This window comes from Phyllostomus discolor, chromosome 5 (assembly GCF_004126475.2).
Source record: "Phyllostomus discolor isolate MPI-MPIP mPhyDis1 chromosome 5, mPhyDis1.pri.v3, whole genome shotgun sequence".
In the NCBI taxonomy this organism is placed as follows: Eukaryota; Metazoa; Chordata; class Mammalia; order Chiroptera; family Phyllostomidae; genus Phyllostomus; species Phyllostomus discolor.
Window position 1 is genome coordinate 119,417,570 of NC_040907.2, and position 22,063 is coordinate 119,439,632.

At 47.7% G+C, this 22,063-nt stretch overlaps 1 protein-coding gene across 1 annotated transcript in view; it reads left to right on the plus strand.

Annotated features, from left to right (window-relative positions):
* The window catches only part of DLG5 (discs large MAGUK scaffold protein 5), a 118,579-nt gene that overhangs the window by 90,828 nt on the left and 5,688 nt on the right, over positions 1-22,063 (plus strand). Inside the window, 15 exon segments of the mRNA XM_028513605.2 lie at positions 159-251; positions 1,687-2,700; positions 3,458-3,581; positions 3,897-4,041; positions 5,462-5,574; positions 6,223-6,312; positions 6,595-6,745; positions 8,532-8,694; positions 8,829-8,962; positions 9,671-9,817; positions 10,965-11,145; positions 11,810-11,958; positions 12,820-12,990; positions 13,849-14,045; positions 21,823-21,966. Coding sequence (XP_028369406.1) covers positions 159-251; positions 1,687-2,700; positions 3,458-3,581; positions 3,897-4,041; positions 5,462-5,574; positions 6,223-6,312; positions 6,595-6,745; positions 8,532-8,694; positions 8,829-8,962; positions 9,671-9,817; positions 10,965-11,145; positions 11,810-11,958; positions 12,820-12,990; positions 13,849-14,045; positions 21,823-21,966 — 3,016 coding nt within the window.

Genomic DNA, 22,063 nt, shown 5'->3' on the forward strand with positions numbered 1-22,063 from the left:
TTGCTTCAGAAAGGTCTTACTGGGGAGGGGCTTTCCTTTCCTTTGCCAGCGTCAGACTTGGACACCTTACAGAACTAGGCCCACTGTCCCACATGGGCCGGCAGGGTGCAGAGCCTTGTCCTGGCAGTGGGCCTGACAGGCTCTCTGTCTGGCCCTAGATCAATGGCATTGCACTGGACAACAAGTCTCTGACTGAGTGTGAATCTCTGCTGCGTAGCTGCCAGGACTCCCTGACCCTCTCCCTCCTGAAGGTAAGGGCCCCACCCATCCCATCCCTGCTCTTGCTGTGTGTGCTCTGAGCAAGCCTTAGCTCCATATACCTGATCTTCTCTGCGTCCTGGGATCCTTGAAAAGGGGGTATTGATTTATAAAGTGCAGGGTGTGCATGAACCCTGACTAGGATCTTGTTTAAAAACAAAACCAAAAAAACAACCCTCCTCCCCCTGCCAGCTTTGAAGGACATTTTGGAGAGAGTGCGTGCTTTTGAATCTGGATTGAATAATTAGTGAATTTAGGGAACTTGAATTTTCTGAGTATATTGACAGTATTGGGGTTCCTGAGGAGAATGGCCTTATTTTGGGTAAGTACATGATAAAATTGTTAGGGCTGAAATGTCATATTTGTAACTTAACTTCAAATGTTCTGCAATATTGACAGATACAGATAATTTTTAAAAATATTGTTGATTCTGAATGGTGGGTTTATGCCTGTTCATTGTACTCTTCTATCAATTTTCCTACAGAATTGAAAAGATTAATAATAGAGGGTTGGGAAAAATAAGTCCATCCACTTTACTAAGTGAAATTTTAAAAAATTATTTAAAAATTAATAGACTTTTTTTGGAGCAGTTTTAGATGTACAGAAAAGTTGAGCTAATATAGAGAATTCTCATATTCCCCCCCTGTTTCCCCCCTATTGTTAATGTGTCTTGTTTTAGTGGGGTTCATTTGTCTCAATGTTAATATTTTAGTATTAACTGAAGTCCATAATTTACCTGAGGGCTTACTCTTTGTGGTGTACATTTTGTGGGTTTGGACATATGTGCAGCAACATGTATCTGCCATTACAGCATCACACAGCATGGTTTCCCAGTAATAAAAACCCTTTGTGCTTTACCTATTCATTCCTCTTCCTCTCGCCCCCATCCCTGGAAACCGTTGATCTTTTTACTGGTTGCATAGTTTTGTCTTTTCTAGAATGTGTTATAGTCGGACTAATACAATATGTAGCCTTTTCAGATCACCTTCTGTCACTTAATAATGTGCATGTAAGTTTCCTACATGTCTTTTCATGGCTTGATAGCTCATTTCTTTTTACTGCTGAATAATCTTCCACTGTGTGAATGTACTACAAGATATGCATTTTTAATAATGAATCTTTTTTTACTTAACAATTTTAAAAAGTGTGCAGGACATTACACAGGTGATATCAGAAAGTGCTCAAAGTCAAGAGCACTTTATGGCTGTCCTGTGGGTTCACAGTGACTGGGGCCATGAGAAAGCCTCCCCTGCCAGGGAGAGGTATGTGTGCATGTCTGTGTGTGTGTGTTCACGTGTGGATGTCTGCCTTTTTTGGGGGTGTGGCCCATTCCTGGCCATTGCTCTACCTGCAGGGGCATTTTCAGGGGCAGTGCCAGGTTCTGTGGTCTTTCCTTCTCTTTCTCATTCCTCTGCAATTCCTACTTAGGTGTTCCCTCAGAGCTCCTCATGGAGTGGCCAGAACATCTTTGAAAACATCAAGGACTCTGATAAGATGTTGAGTTTCCGAGCCCATGGCCCAGAGGTCCAGGCTCAGAATAAACGGAACTTGATGCAGCACAATAACTCCACGCAGACAGACATCTTCTACACAGACAGGCTGGAGGACAGGAAGGAGCCCCCAGGAGGTAGCAGCGCCTTCCTGCACAAGCCATTCCCTGGGGGACCCTTCCCAGCCTCCCCTGAGACGTGTCCCAGCGCCTCTGAGCGTAGCCTGAGCTCCTTTCGCTCAGATGCCTCTGGGGAGCGTGGCTATGGGCTGGTGGACATGCGTAGCCGGCGGCCCCTGCTGCCCTTCGAGACTGAGGCTGGTTCCTGTGGAGCAACAGAGGCTCCCCTGGATAAGGCTGAGCCCGAGAGCTCCAACAGCGGGGGGACCTGGCCCAAGGCTGTGCTCAGCTCCACAGCTGGGCCTGAGAAGCTCTCTGTTTACAAGAAGCCAAAGCAAAGAAAGTCTATCTTTGACCCTAACACTTTCAAACGCCCCCAGACACCCCCCAAAATAGACTACCTGCTCCCAGGCCCTGGGCCTGCTCATTCCCCTCAGCCCTCCAAGAGGGTGGGGCCTCTGACGCCCCCCAAACCTCCTAGGAGGAGTGACTCCATTAAGTTCCAGCACAGGCTAGAAACCAGCTCCGAGTCTGAGGCCACCCTGGTGGGCAGCTCCCCATCCACCAGCCCCCCGAGTGCCCTGCCTCCCGACGTGGACCCTGGGGAACCCATGCACTCCTCACCCCCTCGCAAGGCCAGGGTCCGAATTGCTTCCAGCTACTACCCTGAGGCAGATGGGGACTCCTCCTACCTGCCTGCCAAGAAGTCCTGTGATGAGGACCTCACCTCCCAGAAGACAGATGAGCTGGGACACAAGCGTCGCCGGCCAAAGTCTGCTCCCAGCTTCCGGCCAAAACTTGCACCAGTGGTGATTCCTGCTCAGTTCCTGGAGGTAGAACCAATGCTGGACTGGGGTTTGGGGTGGGGAAGGGTAGCTGTCTATGAGAATGCTCCAAGTGGCCTGCACCTGTGTTGCCAGGCTTGTGCTTGGCCCTGGCTCCTTTGTCCTGAGCATCTACCCGAGGGAGGGGAAGGGGTAGCTGGTGCCTGCTGGTGGGAAGCAGCCTTCCTTAGGAGACTGGAGAGTAGTGTGGGATGTGCACATTACTGAGGATATGATACCAAGAGAGAAACATGTTCTTGGATATAGCATTTAATTTGCTTATTCAACAAGAAGCTTTTGAAATTGTACAACAAAGCCAGGTGACACAGGCCTACCTTGAAGGGTTTAGGGAGAGAAGATAGCACTCGTGAATCTGTTAGCCTGGCTAACAGTCTGGCTTGTTGTTATGGGTACCAGAGTCATTTCCAGAAGGGAGGGTGCTGTGAGCAGAGAACAAATCCATGCTACTCTCTGCAGACAGAGAGCCTCACACAGCCCTGATGCATATACAGTCCACCTTCTACACACAGATGCATAACTTCTCTTAATTGGAAAGAACAGGTTCTTTGTAGTTTTCTTTTAGTATTTTTGAGGGAAATTCTTCGAGGTGTGTAAGGCAACTTGAATGAGCAGTGACATCTCCTGACTGTCACTTCGTGCCCAAATGGGAGGAGCTGGCACGTAAGGAACAGAATTGCAGAGTTGCTTGCAAACACCTATGTGTTCCCCTGTTTCCAGCCACTCCCTCTTACCTTTGGTTCAGCAGGAGCAGAAGTGTATCTCAGCCAGTGGAGAACTCTCTCCAGAGCTTCAGGACTGGTCCCCTTACTCACCAGGGCACTCCAGCCGACACAGCAACCCCCCACTCTACCCCAGCAAAGCATCTGTGGGTAAGTCAGCTGTGGGGGCCGGGAGGAGAAGGGTCTTTGTGGGCCCACAGGGCTACCCAAAGGAGGCAGTCATTTCAATGAGCAGCCAGAGGTCCAGAGAGGTAGCAATTACTGCCCTGCCTGGGGTGATGTTTAGTCTTGTTCCAGTGACATTTCTTAGCTTTTCAGAGTGCTTTCTCCCCATAGCAGCCTAGGAAATAGGAAGCATCAAAGAGAGGTCTCCTGTTTTATAGATGGAGAGAGGCCAGAGGCTTGCACAGGTCTGGGGCTGGCTGGGTGCTTTGGGACGAGTGTTCTCACGCAGCGCATTTCTAGGCACTGTTCCCCGGAGCATGACTCCGAGCACCACTGTGAGCTCCATCCTGAGGAACCCCATCTACACCGTGCGTAGCCACAGGGTTGGCCCTTGCAGCTCTCCACCCGTCCCCAGGGAGATCGGCCCCCAGGTTTTACATCCAAGGTATGTGAAGTCACCCCACACCTCCTGCACCACAGCCATTTAAGCCTACCTGGACACAAAGCCCCCTTGTGCATAAAGAGGCTCATGGACAGAGCTGCTTCCTTGCCTAGCTGGGAAGGGGCTGGTTTGAGCAGCTCAAGGACCTCAGACAAAGTGGGCTTTAAGGATGCTCTCTTGGTTCACCAACATGGAGCTTGAAAATGTATTTAAGGAAAGATGATAGTGCTGGTAGTCAATGCTTTGTTGCTCATGTGCCAGGCACTGTGCTGAGACCCTTATAAATACCCCATTTAATTGCTACAACAACCCTGGGCTCTAAGGACTATTATTGTCTGTTTTATATAGGTGAGGAAACTGATCCTTAAAAAGTGAGTGGACTGGTTCAAGCTCACTTTCATTCATGTGTTCATTCAAGTATTTGACAGGTGTTTATTTAGCACCTGCTAAGTGACATGGACTATTCTAGTTCCAAGAGGATGCAGTGGAAAACTAAATGGACAAGTCTCTTCTCATGTGGCGTTTGTGTTTAAGTGTGGGAGACAGATAGGAAAAGGTGAACAGAGGCATACCAGATGGTGCTGAGTATCTCTGAAATCCATAAAACAGGGTGACAAGCTAGGCTGACTTGGAAGAGGGTGGGGAGGGCCCCCTGGTCAGGGGGAGGCTGCTGTGACCACAAGGCTGAGAAGAGACCAGCTACACAAGACCTGGGGCACAGTCCCCAGGAGGAGGGCTGTTGGCGCTGTGGCCAAGGCATCTGACAACAGTGTGGAGGGCTCTTGGGACCGAGTTGGGGAGCTTGACAAAAGCACAGTAAGTCAGGAGGCGAGTCCAGGTCATAGGGCACAAATCCTGCAGAGGCTGCAGCCATGATACGGAGTTTGGGTTTTATTCTAAGCACAGTGGAGACCCCCAGGGTTTTAGGCAGAAAGGGCTGTAGTTTCATTATGCAATTAGAAAAGGACTGCAGGCCCACTGGTGTGGGTGTTGTCTGGGCTCTCTGCCTTCAGGTTTCCTCAGTTAGTTCTGGTTGAAGCTCTCCAAGGCCCTCTGCCTAGCTAGCCTCTGCCTGCACACCCTGGAGGAGAGGCTTCCCCTCTGAGACCCCACCCAGGATTCAGAGCCTCTGTTTTCCCTGTAGAAGCCCTTCCTACAGTGAGCCCAACCCTGGCTGAGGCTGAAGTGGCTGTGCTGATCCCGCTTCATTTGTGGGCCTTTTTCTACCATGCACAGGGTGCCTCGTGGATGCCTCCTCTGGGCATGGCTGCAGGCAGGGTGCTGTCCTCAGCTGACAGCCATTGGCTTCTGGGCCTCCCTTCTGCCAGCGCAGGGAGGGAGGCCTTGCCTAAGCTTGTCACTTGTGTTTCTTCCCAGGAGCTGTGTCTGGTCCTGGCCCCTCACCTGTCTGGTTCTCTCGCAGTGTTCAGCACCAGGGACGCCTGAGCCTAGACCTGAGCCACAGAGCCTGCAGCGACTACTCGGAGATGAGAGCCTCCCATGGGTCCAATTCACTGCCCTCCAGCGCCCGCCTTGGTAACTGCACCACTAGAACCTTCTCACCATAGTAGGTCACTGGCCTTTTTCATCTCCACCTGCATCATCTTGGCCGGCCTCCTGGTGGCCTGCCTTCGTGGCTCTTCTCCTTCCGGAGCTGAGATCAGCTTTGCAATGCACGTTTCCTTTGGCTTTCTATTGTGTCTCCATGCTTTCCCTAGCGTCAGTGTGTTGTTCTGGTGACCCCTTGGCCCAGGAGCCCTGCTCCCTGTCACTGAGCTTGGTGGGCATTCCAGGGGATTCTGTATTGCTATTCACTTATGGGAAATGCAGCCCAGAGCAGAGTCTGGCACTTACCCACAACGAGACTGTGGTGGAGGTGCTTCAGCCTTGTGAGAGAAGGTGAGCAGCCAGCTCTTTCACTTGGTCACTGTCCCTATTCTGAGGCAAAAAATGAGATTGATGGGATTCTGTTCTGGAGCAGGCCGTTCCTGCACAGTTTACTCAGATACTGGGCGTTAAGTGTCTGCTTTTCTTGCCTGTTCCACATTCACATCCCCTTGGGGGTAAATGTCAGGGCCCTGCTCTGCATTTTGTCATGACTGAGTGTATTCCCTGACCACTAGGAGGGGTGAGGGGTGGTGTTTACTCACAGACCTAAAGTTTTCTCCTCTTCTGGAACCCTAGGATCTTCTAGCAACTTGCAGTTCAAGGCAGAACGCATTAAAATCCCATCAACACCAAGATATCCCCGGTCTGTTGTGGGCTCTGACAGAGGTGAGAACTCAGCACTCCCTCCCCTGCCTGCTGTTTCATGCTGCCCTCACAGTGCAGTGTCTGGGCATTGCTTATAGCTGCCTCATCATTTCAGCCAGTCTGTAAACACTAGTGGTGTGGGGGATAGAAAGGCCATATGGAGCCGAGCATCCGAATTCAAGGACATGTGATGTGGCTGTGGCATGGGGCCACATGTCTGGATCATGTCTCCCTCTGGATCTTCGCTGCTGGAGAAGGAAATACAAGATCAAGGCCCGAGTTACCTCACACCTTTTTTGGCAGGTTCATTGTCGCATTCTGAATGCAGCACACCTCCGCAGTCGCCCCTCAACATCGACACCCTGTCCTCTTGTAGCCAGTCCCAGACCTCAGCCTCCACATTGCCTAGAATTGCAGTCAACCCCGTGGCCCTCGGGGAGCGGAGAAAGGACAGGTGAGCATGACCTGGGCATCTGTGCCGGACACAGTGATGGACAAAGCATCCCTGCAGGTGGGCCAGGGCTCAGGCAAGGGGAGGTGCTTATTGGTAGAAGCAGTGTGAGTTGGAGAGTTCCAACTGAGTTGATCCGAGGGCGAGGCCACCCTTGTTTGGGTCACCTAGCATTCACTGATGTGTTGCCCCAGCAGCCTGCCTTGTCTTCTCAGCCACAGCATGTCCTAGATATCATTATGTGTCAGTCAATCTTGGTATCATTCGTAACGGCTTCATGGCGTCTGTTGTATGGCTGTTATGGTTCAGTTACCTGTTCTTTTTTGAGATAGGTGTGTTGTTTGGAGGAGGAACAGAGGAAAGGGTATTCAGTGAGGAATGAGGACCTGCAGCCAGAAACCAGCTCTGCTGCATCAGCAGGCTGGCCTGGGCAGGCGACCTGCTCACTGCTCTGGGCCTTAATATCATTGTCCTTGGCTGGGGCGTGAGGATGGTGTTGGGGTGGTTGGTCGCTAAGGGTTCTTAGAACATTTAAACTGCTTGGCACTCTAATATGTGTTGAGTCTTAAAGTAATGGAGGGTGCAGGCCGGGGACTGGTGATGCGTCTGAGCTGGAGGGTCAAGGAAGGCATTGCACAGCAGGTGAGTTGGGAAGGGGAGAATGCTTTGGAGTGTGGGAGAGGAGAAGTGACAAGTCAAGGAGGATTTTGACCTCAGCATCTAAGAGGACTGGGCGCTGAGCAGCAGGGACGCAGCGTGAGGCTCACAGAGCTTGAGAGATTGCTGTGCCTCTGGGCGGCAAGGGTGGATGGTTCAGGGCCCTGCCCTCCTCCTGCCCTGCTACCCTTTACTGCATGGATCCACATGGATCCACCCTACCCATATGTTCTGGAGGGCAGCCCAAGGAGATGGCTCTCCTACTGGTTCTATGTTTGGCCGTGATTTTGTCCTGAAAGGAAGAGCTCAGGGCAGCGCAAAGTGCAATTGGCTGTCTTTCTGTCTGTTACATTCCAGGAGTCTGTGGTTGTCTTCCTTCTCCGAGCAGCCCTCTGTTTCTAACCTTTCGCACCTTCCAGATGTCTTCACCACCACAGATCCCTCCTGAGACTGCCCATGGCTGCCAGGCCCAGGGCCTCCTCCCTGAGGAGTCTGAGGTTGGCCTGACTTGAGGCCCCCACTCGAGCACCCGCCCCCCCCCGTGCCCCTGGCACGTGGTCAGCTTTCCCCAGGCCAGCAAGTGCATGGTTGCTGCCTTACTCTCAGGCTTCCTGCTCCCTTTTTAATGGCTTGAGTTTGCATTAGCTTAATTTCCATGATCATTTTACATCACCCGGTATATAGGCAAATATAAAACTGATACTTTATATTGTCTTTTCTTGGGTGAGTATCATCCCAGAAGCCATTTCTTTTCACCTGAGGCCATCTTTACACCCCACTGGGGGTTTGTAAATTGCACATTGTGAAGGAACTGTTCTCATGTTATGAAAATCTTTGTGCTTTCCCCCTGCATATATTAGTCCTTCTAGTTCAGTTGGACTATTCTTTGTGTCTTTGGGGCTGGGTGTTCGTGTCCATTTGGTTTGTTGTGTTTGTGTAGCATGAGGTTGCAGGAATGTGTATCACTGTCATACAAAGGTGGGGTCATCATGTTCCCATCTAGCTGTGTCATCATAGGAGCATCTGGTGCTCACTGGCCCTTTCTGCATAGCTGATTGCATGCCTTGCCTCCAGTCTTGCCCAAACCTTTCCCTTGGCTCCAAGTCCCCCAAACTGTTGTCTCTTTTCCAAGGCCCTACGTGGAGGAGCCACGCCATGTCAAGCTGCAGAAGGGCTCAGAGCCGCTGGGCATCTCCATCGTGAGTGGAGAGAAGGGTGGTGTCTATGTCTCCAAGGTGACTGGGGGCAGCATCGCACACCAGGCTGGCCTTGAGTATGGGGATCAGTTACTTGAGGTAAGTGGGAGCTGCCTGTCTGCACTACTTTCTTCCCTCCCTCCTTTCCTCCTTGCCTCCTTTCCATGGAAGAGCCGTGTTCCCCACATTCCCAGCTCTGCCATATCACTGACCCCACTCTGGGTATTTCCTAGTTCAATGGCATAAACCTGCGGAGTGCCACGGAGCAGCAGGCCCGGCTTATCATTGGGCAGCAGTGTGACACCATCACCATCCTGGCCCAGTACAACCCCCACATGCACCAGCTCAGCAGCCACTCCCGGTCCAGGTAAGGGCCTGGGCCTCTGAAGGACTGTCTGGGCTGGGGGTGGTGAGATGAGTGTGACAGATGCATGGTTCACCACGGGGAGACCCAGGGTACCAGCTGCAACTTTTGCGCATTCTATTGCTGTAAGAGGAGAGTTGACTAGCTCTGGGTTTTGGAGAAAGGACATAGTAGAGGGCAGGTTTCTCCTTTTGAAATAGATATGGAGACAGATGGCTGGGTTCCCCTGAGCTGCAGGAGGCCCCACAGCTGGGGGTATAGTAACCAGGAGCTGAGGCCCTGGGGTAGGATTCACACACACAGCCCCTGTCCAAAGGCAGACACCACCCTTACTTGCCCTCATGCTGTGGGTTACAGGGTAGATGAGAGAAGGGGGACGTGCCCCTGCCATGCAGCCCTGCACAAATCAGCTGAGGGGCAGAATGAGATGCACAGAGGAAGAGGGATGCAAATTTGCATGTCCCCTAGGCTGACACCTTCTCAGTGTGTCCCTGAGTTGAGAACTGGAGATGAAGAGAGGACAGGTAAATTCTCCAGGGTGGATGACCTGAGTTCAAGCCCCCAGGGCATCTGCTCTTCTCAGGGCTCAGGGTGCAGTGTCGTGTAATCTGGTTCCTGTTCACAGCCTAGTCCTGGTCACTGCGGGACAGTGAATGGCTCCAGGCTGCTGAAGGCTGTGTGCTCCTTATTCTTCCTGTCCTGTATCCCCAGCTCCCACCTGGACCCTGCCAGCACCCACTCCACTCTCCAGGGCAGTGGTGCTACCACCCCAGAGCATCCCTCTGTCATTGACCCGCTGATGGAGCAAGATGAGGGCCCTGACACCCCTTCACCCAAGCAGAGCGGCCCCAGCTCCAGGTCAGCAAATGCATGCTGTGAGCCTTTCACTTGTGTGCCTCAGTGAATGGGTGGGCCAGGTGGGTCGTTTTCGTGGCAGGAGCACATCCTCTGAGAGGTGCGGGTACTGGACAGCAGTATTGCCCTGTGCTACTGACACACAATAGGCTTTTCCCCTTCCTCCCTCTTACCCTTTCTTGCTTTCTTTTTTTCTTGTCTTGTACTTGCTAGGAGGGGCCATACAGGCCATGATTGAGCAGTCAGGAGTGTGGCAGGGAATGGTGACAGCTAAGTCAAATGTTCAGGATGAGCAGGGGTTAGGCATACAAAGGGTGGGGGTGGAGAGCAGTCAGAGGAGTAATTGGCTTTTCTGTGGGTAGAAGGAGGCAGGGCACACGTGGGAGCTGGAGCAGGAAATGGGGAGAGGGCCCTGAGGGCCAGGGCATGTGGTCTTGCACGGAGCTGTATCCCTGTCACATTGGGACTTTGACCAAGCCCTGGCCTCACTCAGAATAGGCCAGCTCTGTGTCCTTTGCACCAAAGTCTGTCGTATTGGAACTGACCTACAGCATATTGTAATCAACAGCTGGCATCTCCCCTGAGTTCCCTTTCATCACGTTCCACCCTTGTCCCCTTTCCTTCAGTCAATCTGTTGCCAGTGTTTTAGTCTCCATCACTGCATTGTGAGTTCCTTAATGGCAGTGGGTCCGTCTTTGTGGTTTAGCTCAGTCCCTGGGCCTCAGAAGCTGCCCAGTAAACACTTGCTGAATGAGTTGTGTTCTGGCCAGTGGGACTGGCTCTAACTTTCCTTAGGCAAAATAAGTTTAGGAAAACAAGTACAATCCAGGTAAGAGAGATGCACAGCCTAAGGCACGTGGTTAATAGCTGGGCTAGAAAGCAGGGGGTTTGATTTCCGCTCTGTTCCCAACTGGCTTTGTGACCTGGGGCTCAGGTTTTCATCTCTGCCAAACCTGAGCGTCCTGCCAATAAGCTAAATCACTAGAACTGGGGCCTATGCAGGGACCCCTTTCAGCTCCCTGTGATTCTGAGGCCTCATGAGACATGGGAGCAAGCAGACACGGTTAGGGCCTTGGCCACTGTTTTGTCTTTTCCATGTCCTCCTTCCACCCTGTGCATGATTAGGGAACTCTGTTTTCTTTCCTGAAAGGATGGTGGGAGATGCCAAGAAGAGCCCAGAGCCACGAGTCGTTTTCATCAGAAAGTCCCAGCTGGAGCTTGGAGTGCATTTATGTGGTGGGAACCTGCATGGGGTGTTTGTGGCCGAGGTGGAAGACGACAGTCCTGCCAAGGGCCCCGACGGCCTCGTGCCAGGGGACCTCATCCTCGAGGTGAGTTCTGAGCTGCTGAGCAGCAGGCCAGGCTCCTCTGTCTGCTTTTCAGGCTTCCTGCGTTCTCAGGTGGCATAGGAGGTAGAAGAGCGCACGCAGCCTCTCACCTGGTGACCCTTGTCAGTGTTGAATGCTGCCAAGATCCTCTGGGCAGATCACAGGGAAGTGGGCAGTGCCCCAGCTTGGGCACTGGTGTCTGGAGGGAAGGTGCTCTGCTGTTGTCAGCGGCAGGACTCTGATGTGATGATGAGAGTGTCATCTGCCTCTCACTGGGTCTCCTGTTGGATAGGGAAGCTGGGTTGTAGACATTGAGAAATACAGGTAGCATAAGGAAGTTGAAGTGCAGCATTTGTTGCTGGGGGACAGAGCGGGGCTTCTCCTGGACTGCAAAAAGAATAACAGCACTGATCGACTATGTATCGTGAGGTATGGGTCCTTGTCTCTCGGATCCCCTCCTTGGTGGGGGATGGCATGTTTCTATCCTGCTGTGGAGCGTAGAGCAGACAGTGAGCAGGCGACTTGGCGCTGCCTGTGAGGGGGAGGCAGGCAGATTCTCAGTGAGGGGGATGTTGAATCTGTACTTTATCCTATGATCTTCCCCTCACGGGTGCCCAAGTGGCCCCAGGCCTCTGCCCTCTGACCCCAGTTCCCTGTCTCTGGGCAGTTCGGCAGTCTGGATATGCGCAGCAAGACGGTAGAGGAGGTGTATGTGGAGATGCTGAAGCCCAAGGATGGCGTCCGCCTGAAGGTGCAGTACCGCCCAGAGGAGTTTGCCAAGGTCAAGGGTCTGCCTGGCGACAGCTTCTACATCAGGTGCCAGTGGCCATGGGTTCCAGGGATTTGGGGCCAGGGGAGGGGCTTTTGATGAAGACTGTTCCTAGTAAATGTCTTTGCATTCTTGCCTCAAAGTGTGAGGCCCGTGATCATTACTAGGGTCCAACTGCAAGGTCATGGCAAGGTACTTGTGACTTAGAAAAACCCACGAGGGCTTGTGGGGCCCAGGCAAACCCAAACCCTCTAGGGTTTGGTCCTGGGGGGATTTTGAGGCCTCAGAGCTCCATTTTCCTGTGGGCTACCCTCCTTTCCCAGCCTTCCCCTGAGCCAGCTCTGGTGATCCCGCTGTAGTATGTCCACAGTGCCCTGATTTTCTGCATGAAGTGTGTGTGGGGGGGACAGGCACCTGGTGGTTTCCAAAGGGTGCTCATAGCTTCCTTCATATTCCCTAAGATCTGAGGCCACAAAAGAAATAAAAACACTGGTCAACTGTGTACCATGAGGTATGGGTCCCTGTCCCTAGGATCCCCTCCCTAGTGAGGGATGACATGTTTCCATCCTAGGGAGTTTCCAATCTGTAGGAACCATCAGCCTTGCCTCAGAGAAGGCAGCAAATAGGAAGGGTAGATGTGGTCTTGGTTCTTGGCAGTAAGTTCTGTACCTGATTGGTGTGAGGGAACCCTTGTTCCCAGAGAGCCCCTATCTCAGGGAGGAAAGGCAGCTTCTTTGTCCTGTTGTGTAAAGTCTGGGCTCCCTACTTTGGGAACCACCACCAGGATGAGGGGAGATGGCAGGACCTGATCATGGTCTGGGAGAGCTCAGAGCAGTAGAGCAGACCCAGGAGCATGGCTGCCAAGGCACGTGGCCTCCTGACCTTCTTCCCTCCATCACCTGGTCCAGGGCCCTGTATGACCGGCTGGCAGAGGTGGAGCAGGAGCTGAGCTTTAAGAAAGACGACATCCTCTATGTCGATGACACCTTGCCTCAGGGCACATTTGGGTCCTGGATGGCGTGGCAGCTGGACGAGAGTGCCCAGAAGATCCAGCGAGGGCAGATCCCCAGCAAATACGTGTAAGTTCTTTGTGTATGGTGCTTGGGGTGGCACCTGTGACACTATCCCACAGGATGGGGGACTCATTCTGCTGTTTATTTTGGCTTCTGGTCTGTCTGTCTCGCCACAGTTGTTCATCTAAAAAGCTATTTCTAGCCTAAGTCAATTCTGTACATAAGTCAGTGCTGTACAGGAGCACAGTGGCAATTTAGGAGACATAACTTTTTTTATTTTTAACAAATTTATTGATATGTAATTCACATACCATGTAGTTTACATCAAAGTGTACAACTTGTGGGATTTTGTATATTACAGTTGTGTGCAACCCTCACCAGTCAATTTTTAGAACATCGTCTTCATCTAAGAAAGAAGTCACGTAGCCTTCAGCTACTCTTTTTGTCCTTCTCTTCCCTGCCTCCTGCTCTAACTGTAGGCAACCACTAATATTTCTGTATCTGTACATTTCCCTGTTCTGGACTTGAATGTGAATACACTCATATAGCATGTGGTCTTTTGTGGCTGGCTTCTTTGACTTGGTATAATCTTTCTAAGGTTTGTTCATGTTCAGTGTGTATCAGTGCTTCATTCCTCTTATGGCAGGAAGCATTACCTGTAATACCACCAAGTGCAGGCTTAGTTGCTTTTGACACCCTTCTGAATATAGAAATTGCCTGCTCTGAGAGCTTGCCCCCAGCGCTGGTGTTTGTGTCGCCCCACAGCAGTAGTGCCAGGGGCCCTTGGTGGCATAGGTGGGTGAGTATCCATGACACCTGCAGAGGAGCACTGGAGGAGCCTGGACTCACAGCTGTCGTTCTCCTCATGGGCAGGCCAGGCGGGAGATGGTCCCTTCCCAGAACTGCCATTCCCTGTGATTGCAGGATGGACCAGGAATTCTCCAGGAGGCTCAGCATGTCCGAAGTCAAAGATGACAACAATGCCTCAAAGACACTGTCAGCAGCTGCACGCAGATCCTTCTTTCGAAGAAAACATAAGCACAAACGCAGCGGGTCTAAAGATGGGAAAGACCTTCTCGCCTTGGACACCTTTTCCAGTGACTCCATTCCACTCTTTGAAGGCAAGTGACTGAGCTTGTTTTTCCAATGGGCTCTTGGGATTGGGTGTGCTGTTGACCACAGAATCCTTACAACAATGACTTAAACAAGGTAGAGGTTTACTTTGCTTTTGCACAGAAGTAGTCTAGAGTTAGGGGCCTGGGGTGGAATGGTGGTGCTGCTGTCTCTTTCCTGTTTTTCAGTGCATCTTCTGTTGTGTCCAATATATATGTTCTTATTTTAGAAATTGCATATTTAATTTTAGTTTCCAGTTGATACTTTTGTGGTAAAAACACATATCATTGAATCTACCATCTTAACCATTTTTAAGTATCCAGTTCAATAGTGTTAAGTGTATTTGCATTGTTGTACAACAGATCTATAGAACTTTTTCTTGCAAAACTGCAACTTCATACACACTAAACACTAAGTTCCCTCCTGTCTCCTCACCACTCTTGATAACTATGCCACCTTTTTCTGTTTCTGTAATTTTGACTACTTTGGATACTTTATGTGAATGGAATAATACAGCATTTGTCCTTTTGTGATAGGCGTATACTTAGCAAAGTTTTCTCTTTTTTTCATTTTTAAATATATTTTATTGATTATGCTATTACAATTGTCCCATTTTCCCCCTTTAATCCCCTCTGCCCAGCACCCCCCTCCCACCCACATTCCCCACCCCCTCAGTTCATGTCCATGGCTTGACCGTACATATACGTTTTTTGACTTCTCCATTTCCTATACTATTCTTAACTTCCCCCTGCCTATTTTGTATCTTTCATTTATGCTTCTTATTCCCTGTACCTTTCCCCCATTCTCTCCCTCCCCCTCCCTGCTAAGAACCCTCCATGTGATCTCCATTTCTGTGATTCTGTACCTGTTCTAGTTGTTTGCTTAGTTTTTGTTTTTGTATTTGTTTTTGTTTTTAGGTCCAGTTGTTGGTAGTTGTGAGTTTGTTGTCAGTTTACTGTACATAGTTTTGATCTTCTTCTTTTTCTTAGATAAGTGCCTTTAACATTTCCTATAATAAGGGCTTGGTGATGATGAACTCCTTTAACTTGACCTTATCTGTGAAGCACTTTATCTGCCCTTCCATTCTAAATGCTAGCTTTGCTGGATAGAGTAATCTTGGATGTAGGTCCTTGCCTTTCATGACTTGGAATACTTCTTTCCAGCCCCTTCTTGCCTGTGAGGTTTCTTTTGAGAAATCAGCTGATAGACTTACGGGAACTCTTGTAGGTAACTGTCTCCTTTTCTCTTGCTGCTTTTAAGGTTCTCTCCTTATCTTTAATTTTGGCTAATGTAATTATGATGTGCCTTGGTGTGTGCTTTCTTGGGTCCAACTTCTTTGGGACTCTCTGAGCTTCCTGGATTTCCTGGAAGTCTATTTCCTTTGCCAGATTAGGGAAGTTAATCCTCATTATGTTTTCAAGTAAGTTTTCAATTTCTTGCTCTTCCTCTTTTCCTCTGATACCCCTATGATTCTGATGTTGGAATATTTAAAGTTGTCCTAATTCTCTCCTCATTTTTTTGAATTCTTGTTTCTTCATTCTGTTCTGATCAAATGCTTATTTCTTCCTTCTGCTCCAAACTTTTGATTTGAGTCCCAGTTTCCTTCCCTCCACTGTTGGTTCCTTGTACATTTCTCTTCATTTCACTTTGTATAGCCTTCAGTTTTTTTTCCATTTTGTGACCATACTCAACCATTTCTATGAGCATCCTGATTACCAGTGTTTTGAACTCTGTATCTGATAGATTGACTATCTCTTTGTTGCTTAGCTCTATTTTTGGAGCTGTGATATGTTCTTTCATTTGGACCATATATATTTTTTGTCTCCATGTGCCTGTTACCTTTTAAGGGGCAGAGCCTTAGGTCTTTGTGAGGGTAGGGAAACCTGTGTTGCTGCATTGTGATGATGTGTGTGTGGGGGAGGGGTCCGAGAGGCAACAGTTCCACTTGCTTGGCTCTCCAATGGCTTTTAGTCACTTCCTCTACTACCCACAAGCAAATTGGGCCCTTCTGGTGCTGGTTTCCAGGTGGGTTGGTTTGTGTATGTTCTAGGACCCCGTGGGTCTCTGCAAATGAGCTCTCCTGTGAGGCTGGGAGTTTCTCCTGCTGCCTCAACCCCCACAGGTTTTTAGTGTCAGAGGTTTTGAGACTTTATTTCCTCACACTAGAACCCTGGGTTACATGGTCTGTCTGGTTCCCCAGTTGTTCTTCTCAGTTATCCTCATGCAAATGTGAGACCACCTGGCCTGCCAGCAGCTGACTTGCTCATTCTGGTCCTCCAGCCTCTGTCTTACTATGGCTCCTGTCTGCCCCAGCTGCCTGTTTCCGCCCCTCCTACCTGTCTGGATGAATGTTTCTACTTTAACTCCTTGGTTGTCGGACTTCCATACAGTCTGATTTTCTGGCAGTCCTGGTAATTTTTTGTTTTTTAATTTGTTGTTGTCCTTTTGGTTATGCAAGGAGGCAAAGTATATCTTACGCCTCTGTCTTCAGCTTAGCAAAATTTTCTTGAGGTTCATCCATTTTATAGCATGTGACAGGATTTCCTTAATTTTGTAAGGCTGCATAACAGTCCATTGGATCTGTCTACCACAAATTTCCTATCCAGTCATCTGTCTGTGGACATTTAGATTGCTTCTGCCACTTGGCTGTTGTGAATAATGCTGGATGAACATGGGTGTACAAATAACTCTTTGAGATCCTCCTTTGAATTCTTTTGTCTATTTACCCAGAAGTGGAATTGCTGGATCACATGGTAATCCTGTTTTTAATTTTTTTGAGGAACCACTATGTTGTTGTTTTTTTATTTAATTTTTATTTACTTATTTTTAGAGGGGAAGAGAAGGAGAAAGCAAGGGAGAGAAACATCAATGTGTGGTTACCTCTCATGTGGCCCTCACTGGCGACCTGGTCTGCAACCCAGGCATATGCCCTGACTGGAAATCGAACCAGTGACCCTTTGGTTTGCAAGCAGGCGCTCTGTCCACTGAGCCATACCAGCCAGGACAGGAACCACTCTGTTGTTTTCTGTAGTGGCTGCACTATTTTCCTTTACCACCAGCAGTACACAAGGGTTCCACTTTCTCTACATTCTTGCTAATGCTTGTTATTTTTCATTCTTTTGGTAGTGGCCATCCTAATGTGGTATAAGGTGGTATCTCAATGAAGTTTTGATTTGCATTCCTCCTAATTAGTGACATTGATTATCTTTTTCATATACTTGTCAGCCATTTATATATCTTTTGTTTTGAGAATTGTCTACTGAAATCCTTCACCCATTTAAAAAATTTTGTTGTTGTTGAATTCTAGAAGTGTCTTATAAATTCTGGATATCCCTATTAGATATAGAACCCCTATTAGATATATATGATTTGCTGATATTTTCTTCTATTTTATAAATTGTTTTTTCACTCTGTTGATTGTTTAACACAAAAAATTTTAAAATTTGAAGTAGCCTCATTATCTATTTTATTTGATGCTTGTGCTTTTGGTGTCATATCCAAGAAATCATTTCCCATACCAGTCATCAAGCTTTTCCTCGATGCTTTCTTCCATTTAGGTATTTAATCCATTTGGGGTTAATTTTAGTATAAGGGTGTATGATAGGGGCCCAGTTTTATACTTTTGCCTGTAGATATCAGAGTCTTCATTTCCCCATTGGTATAATTTTGGTACCCTTAGCAAAAATCACTTGGCCATATATACAAGGATTTATTCCTGGGCTCTTTATGCTCTTCCATTGGTCCAAATATATGTTTTTATGTCATTACCTCACTGTCCTTGATTACTGTTGCTTTGTACAGTTGACCCTTGGACATCACAGTTTTGAACTGCACGGGTCCACTTATATGCAGGTTTTTTTCATAAACATACAGTTGGCCCTCCATATACCCAGGTTTTGTATCTGTGGCTTCAAGCAACCATGGATTGAAGACAGTATTTTCAGTCCACAGTTGGGAGTGTTCTGTGCCATTTTATATATGGCACTTGAGCATATGTGGATTTTGGTGTCTATACGGGGTCCTAGAACCAGTACCCCACAGATACTGAGGGACAACTGTAAGTAAGTTTTGGGTAAGAGTTATACATGGATTTTTAACTGTGTGTGCGTTGGGGGGTTAGCACCTCTAATCCCCATGCTGTTCAAAGGTCAACTGTAGTATGTCTTGAAATCAGGAAGTATGAGACTTTCAGGTTTGTTCTTTTTAAGATTTTTTTTTACTACTAATGGTCCCTTGAGTATCCATACGAATTTTAGGATTTTTTTTACAGTTCTGCAAAAAAATTGGAATTTTGATAGGGATTACATTGAATCTATATGGGTAGTATGGACAGTTTAACAATACTGAATCTTCTACACCATGAGTATAAAATGTCTTTACATTTATTTGTATTTTCTTTTATTTCTTTTTGCAACATTTTGTGGTTTTCAGTACAAGTCTTTCACTTCCTTGGTTAGGTTTATTCCTATTTTGGTTTTTGATACTATAGTAAATGGGCTTGTTAATTTCTTTTTCAGATTGATCATTGTTACTTATAGAACTGCAGCTGATTTTTTGTATGTTGATTTTGTGTACTGAAACCTTGATAACATTGTTTATTTGTTGTAACAGTTTTTAAACATACTTTAGGGTTTTCAACTTAAAAGATGATGTCATCTGCAAACATAATTTTATTTCTTGTTTTCTAATTTGGATGCCTTTTATTTCTTTTTCTTCTCTAATTGCTTTGGCTGAGATTTCCAGTACTACGTTGGATTGTAGTGGTAGTAGTGAGCATCTTTGCATTTTTCCTGATCTTAGAAGGAAAGCGTTCAGTCTTTTGCCATTGAGTATAATGTTTGCTGCTGGCTTTTCATATGTGGCTTTTATTATATTGAGGTAGTTTCCTCCTATTCCTAGCTTGCTGAGTGTTTTTTTGTTGTTGTGGGTGTGGAATTTTGACAGATTTTTTTTGCATCAATTGAGATGATATTGTGGTTTTGTCTTTCGTTTTGTTAGTGTGTTGTACTACATTGATAGGTGTTTCTATGTTGAACCATCCTTGCATTCCAGGTATAAATCCCACATGATCATGGTGTATAATCTTTTTAATATAGTGTTAAGTTTGCTAGTATTTTCTTTGGATTCTGGCATCAATATTCATCTGGGATATTGGTCTGCAGTTTCCTTTTCTTGTGTCTTTTTCTGGTTTTTCTAGCAAAGTAATCAGAGTAAACTCACAGAATAAGTTTGGAAGTTTTCCTTCCTCATAAATTCTTTGGAAAGTTCTGAGGTTGGTGTTAATTTTTCTTTAAATGTTTGGTAGAATTCTGTGGTAAAACCATCTGGTCCTGGGCTTTTCTTTTTTGGGAAGTTTTTTTATTACCATTCCAATTTTCTTGTTACATGTTTGTTCAGATATTTTATTTCTTCATGATCCAGTCTTGATAGGTTGTGTGTTTTTATTAATATTTCATGAATTCTAGGTTATCTAATTTGTTGACATATAATTATTCCTAGTATAATAGTTTCTTTTAATCTTTTCTATTTATGTGAAGTTTGTTTTAATGTCCCCTCTTTTGCTTCTAATTTTAGTTATTTATGTGTTCTTTTTTCTTCATTAGTCAGGTATGAGTTTATTGATCTTTTCAAAAAGTTAACTCTTGGTTTCATTGATTTTTTTCTAGTTGTTTTTCTATTCTCTATTTAATTTATCTCTGCTGTTTATTATTTCCTTCCTTCTGCTAACTTTGGGTTTAATGTGTTCTTTTCCTGGTTCTTTAAAGTATGTAGTTTGTTGGTTTGAGGTCTTCCTTCTTTTTCAGTGTTAACATTTATTGCTATATACTTCCCCTCTTGGTACTGTTTTTGCTGTGAAGTGTTGGCTTGTATGCTTTGTTTTCAGTTTCATTTGTCTCCAGATGTTTTTTAAATTTCCTTGTAATTTTTTTCTTTCAGCCATTGGTTGTTAAAGAGAGAATTGTTCAATTTCCACATGTTAAAAAAAATAATTTCCACATGTTTGTGGATTTTGTTTCTGCTATTGATTTCTTGTTTTATCTCATTGTGGTCAGAGAAGGTACTTTTTATGATTTCATTCTTTTTTTTTCTCAGTTTAAGTTTAATAGAAACTGCACAAAATAAAAGGTGATGTCCCACTACTATACACTTCAGTTGGCCCCCATAAGTTCAGGCCATTTCCTTCAGAAAAAGAAAGGCTGGCCTCCCCAAACCCTGCAGGAAAGGCCTGTTTTATCCCAGACCACATCTGGCCTAAATCTAAGATCTTGTGTTTTATGTATGACAATAGTAAAAGAGAGGTTTTGCTCTCACAGTTGTACACTGCTGCCATGACCCTATAATGGCCCAGTGCTCACTTCTGCTTAGAGAAATATTCTTTGCTCTTCTGGACACTGGGCTTGGTGGTGTCACTGCCAGGTTTCCAGCCAGCTGGGCACACTTCCCATGCTTGTCAGTGAACCGGGAAGCCTGAACTAGTCTCAGAGTTTCACCCATAGAGCGGCCAGCAGGAAGGTGACTTATGGTGTTTAAGGTCTTTATAGAGCTGAGGCTGCACCTTGCACTGGGCCATGTTCAGTTAAAGCCACGCTTCTGCCTCCTCTTTCCTCATCTCCTAGTTGCACTTCGAAGCGCAGCTGTGTTCACATCTTCCAGGCTGAGCCTCTCCTCCACCCTTTCTCACAAGCCCCCTTAGTCTCCACCCTCTCATCTCAGCTCTGTCCCCACCTATCGCCATCACCCACCGTCCTGCCATGCTCTGCCTGAGGAACAGCTCCCATCCCACCTCCCTCCTGGGCCTTTCCTGTGTTTCTTCATCGTCCGACCCAACACAGTGTTTGTTTAATCCCGTCCCATCCCTGGGATTGCTTGTTCTGTTGCCTGGAGTTGTCGGGCAGCTCTTTTGTGGTTGTCTTGTCACGTGGTGCTGTCTTATGACACTGGTTAGGGTATGAGCTTAGTAAGGGCAAGGACTGTGCTCTTTTACACTTTTAAAAGTGTTTCTGAAATGCCAGCACTATGACTGATGCCGAGGAGCCTACAAGTGTTCACATGCCGGTTCTTAGGCCATCACCTCCTGCGTGGACTAGATTATTCTACATGTATCAGCTAGGATATTCATTTGACTGCTGAGACTGAGACCAAATAACAGTGGCTGAGGCATGATAAGGAGCTGATTTTTCTGCCATGTACACATCTGAGCTGGTGGGTGGTTTAGGGAGACAGCCCTGTTCTGGTGGTTGTCCAGGGACCCAGGTCCCTTGTCTTGTGCTCTGCCATTTCCTGAGGGTTATCCTCTTCTATAGGATCAGAGCTGGCTCACAGCACCTGGTTCTGTTCATTTTGGCCCATGGGAAAGGGGCTGAGAAAGTAGGGCCTTCACCTCTGCTCACTGTACTGGGCAGGTCTGGGTCACATGAACAACTACCTGCAGGAAAGGCTGTACCTGCTGACCTCTGAGGAATCACCATTCTAGGGAGCAGGGAATTGGTACTGGGGGTGAGGTGAGCAGATGTAAGACACAGAAGGAAGAATTGCAGCAGAAGGAAGGGCGAAATCACTCCAGAATGATGCCTAGGATGTGAGACTCTTGACTCTTGGTGCTAAAACTGGTTAACTACCAGGCATACTGGGGTGGGTGGGACGTTCTACCTGGCTCTGGACTTGTGGAGTGAAGTGGGTGGGCCTGCCTGGAGTTAACAAGACCAAAGAGTGGTGTGTCCCCAGCTACTGTCCCTCCCTCTGCTCCAAGTGGGTTCCCATGACCTGCCCCTCTCTCTCCCTCAGATTCGGTGAGCCTTGCCTATCAGCGGGTCCAGAAAGTAGACTGCACCTCCCTGAGGCCCGTCCTGATTCTGGGGCCTTTATTGGATGTGGTGAAGGAAATGCTGGTGAATGAGGCGCCTGGCAAGTTCTGCAGATGCCCCCTTGGTAAGGGGCCCCCTCCATGCCTGTCCCTGTGTCCATGTCCACCATCTCCTGGGGATGGATCCCACAGTGCTTCAGAGCCCTCCTAACTTGGGTCAGA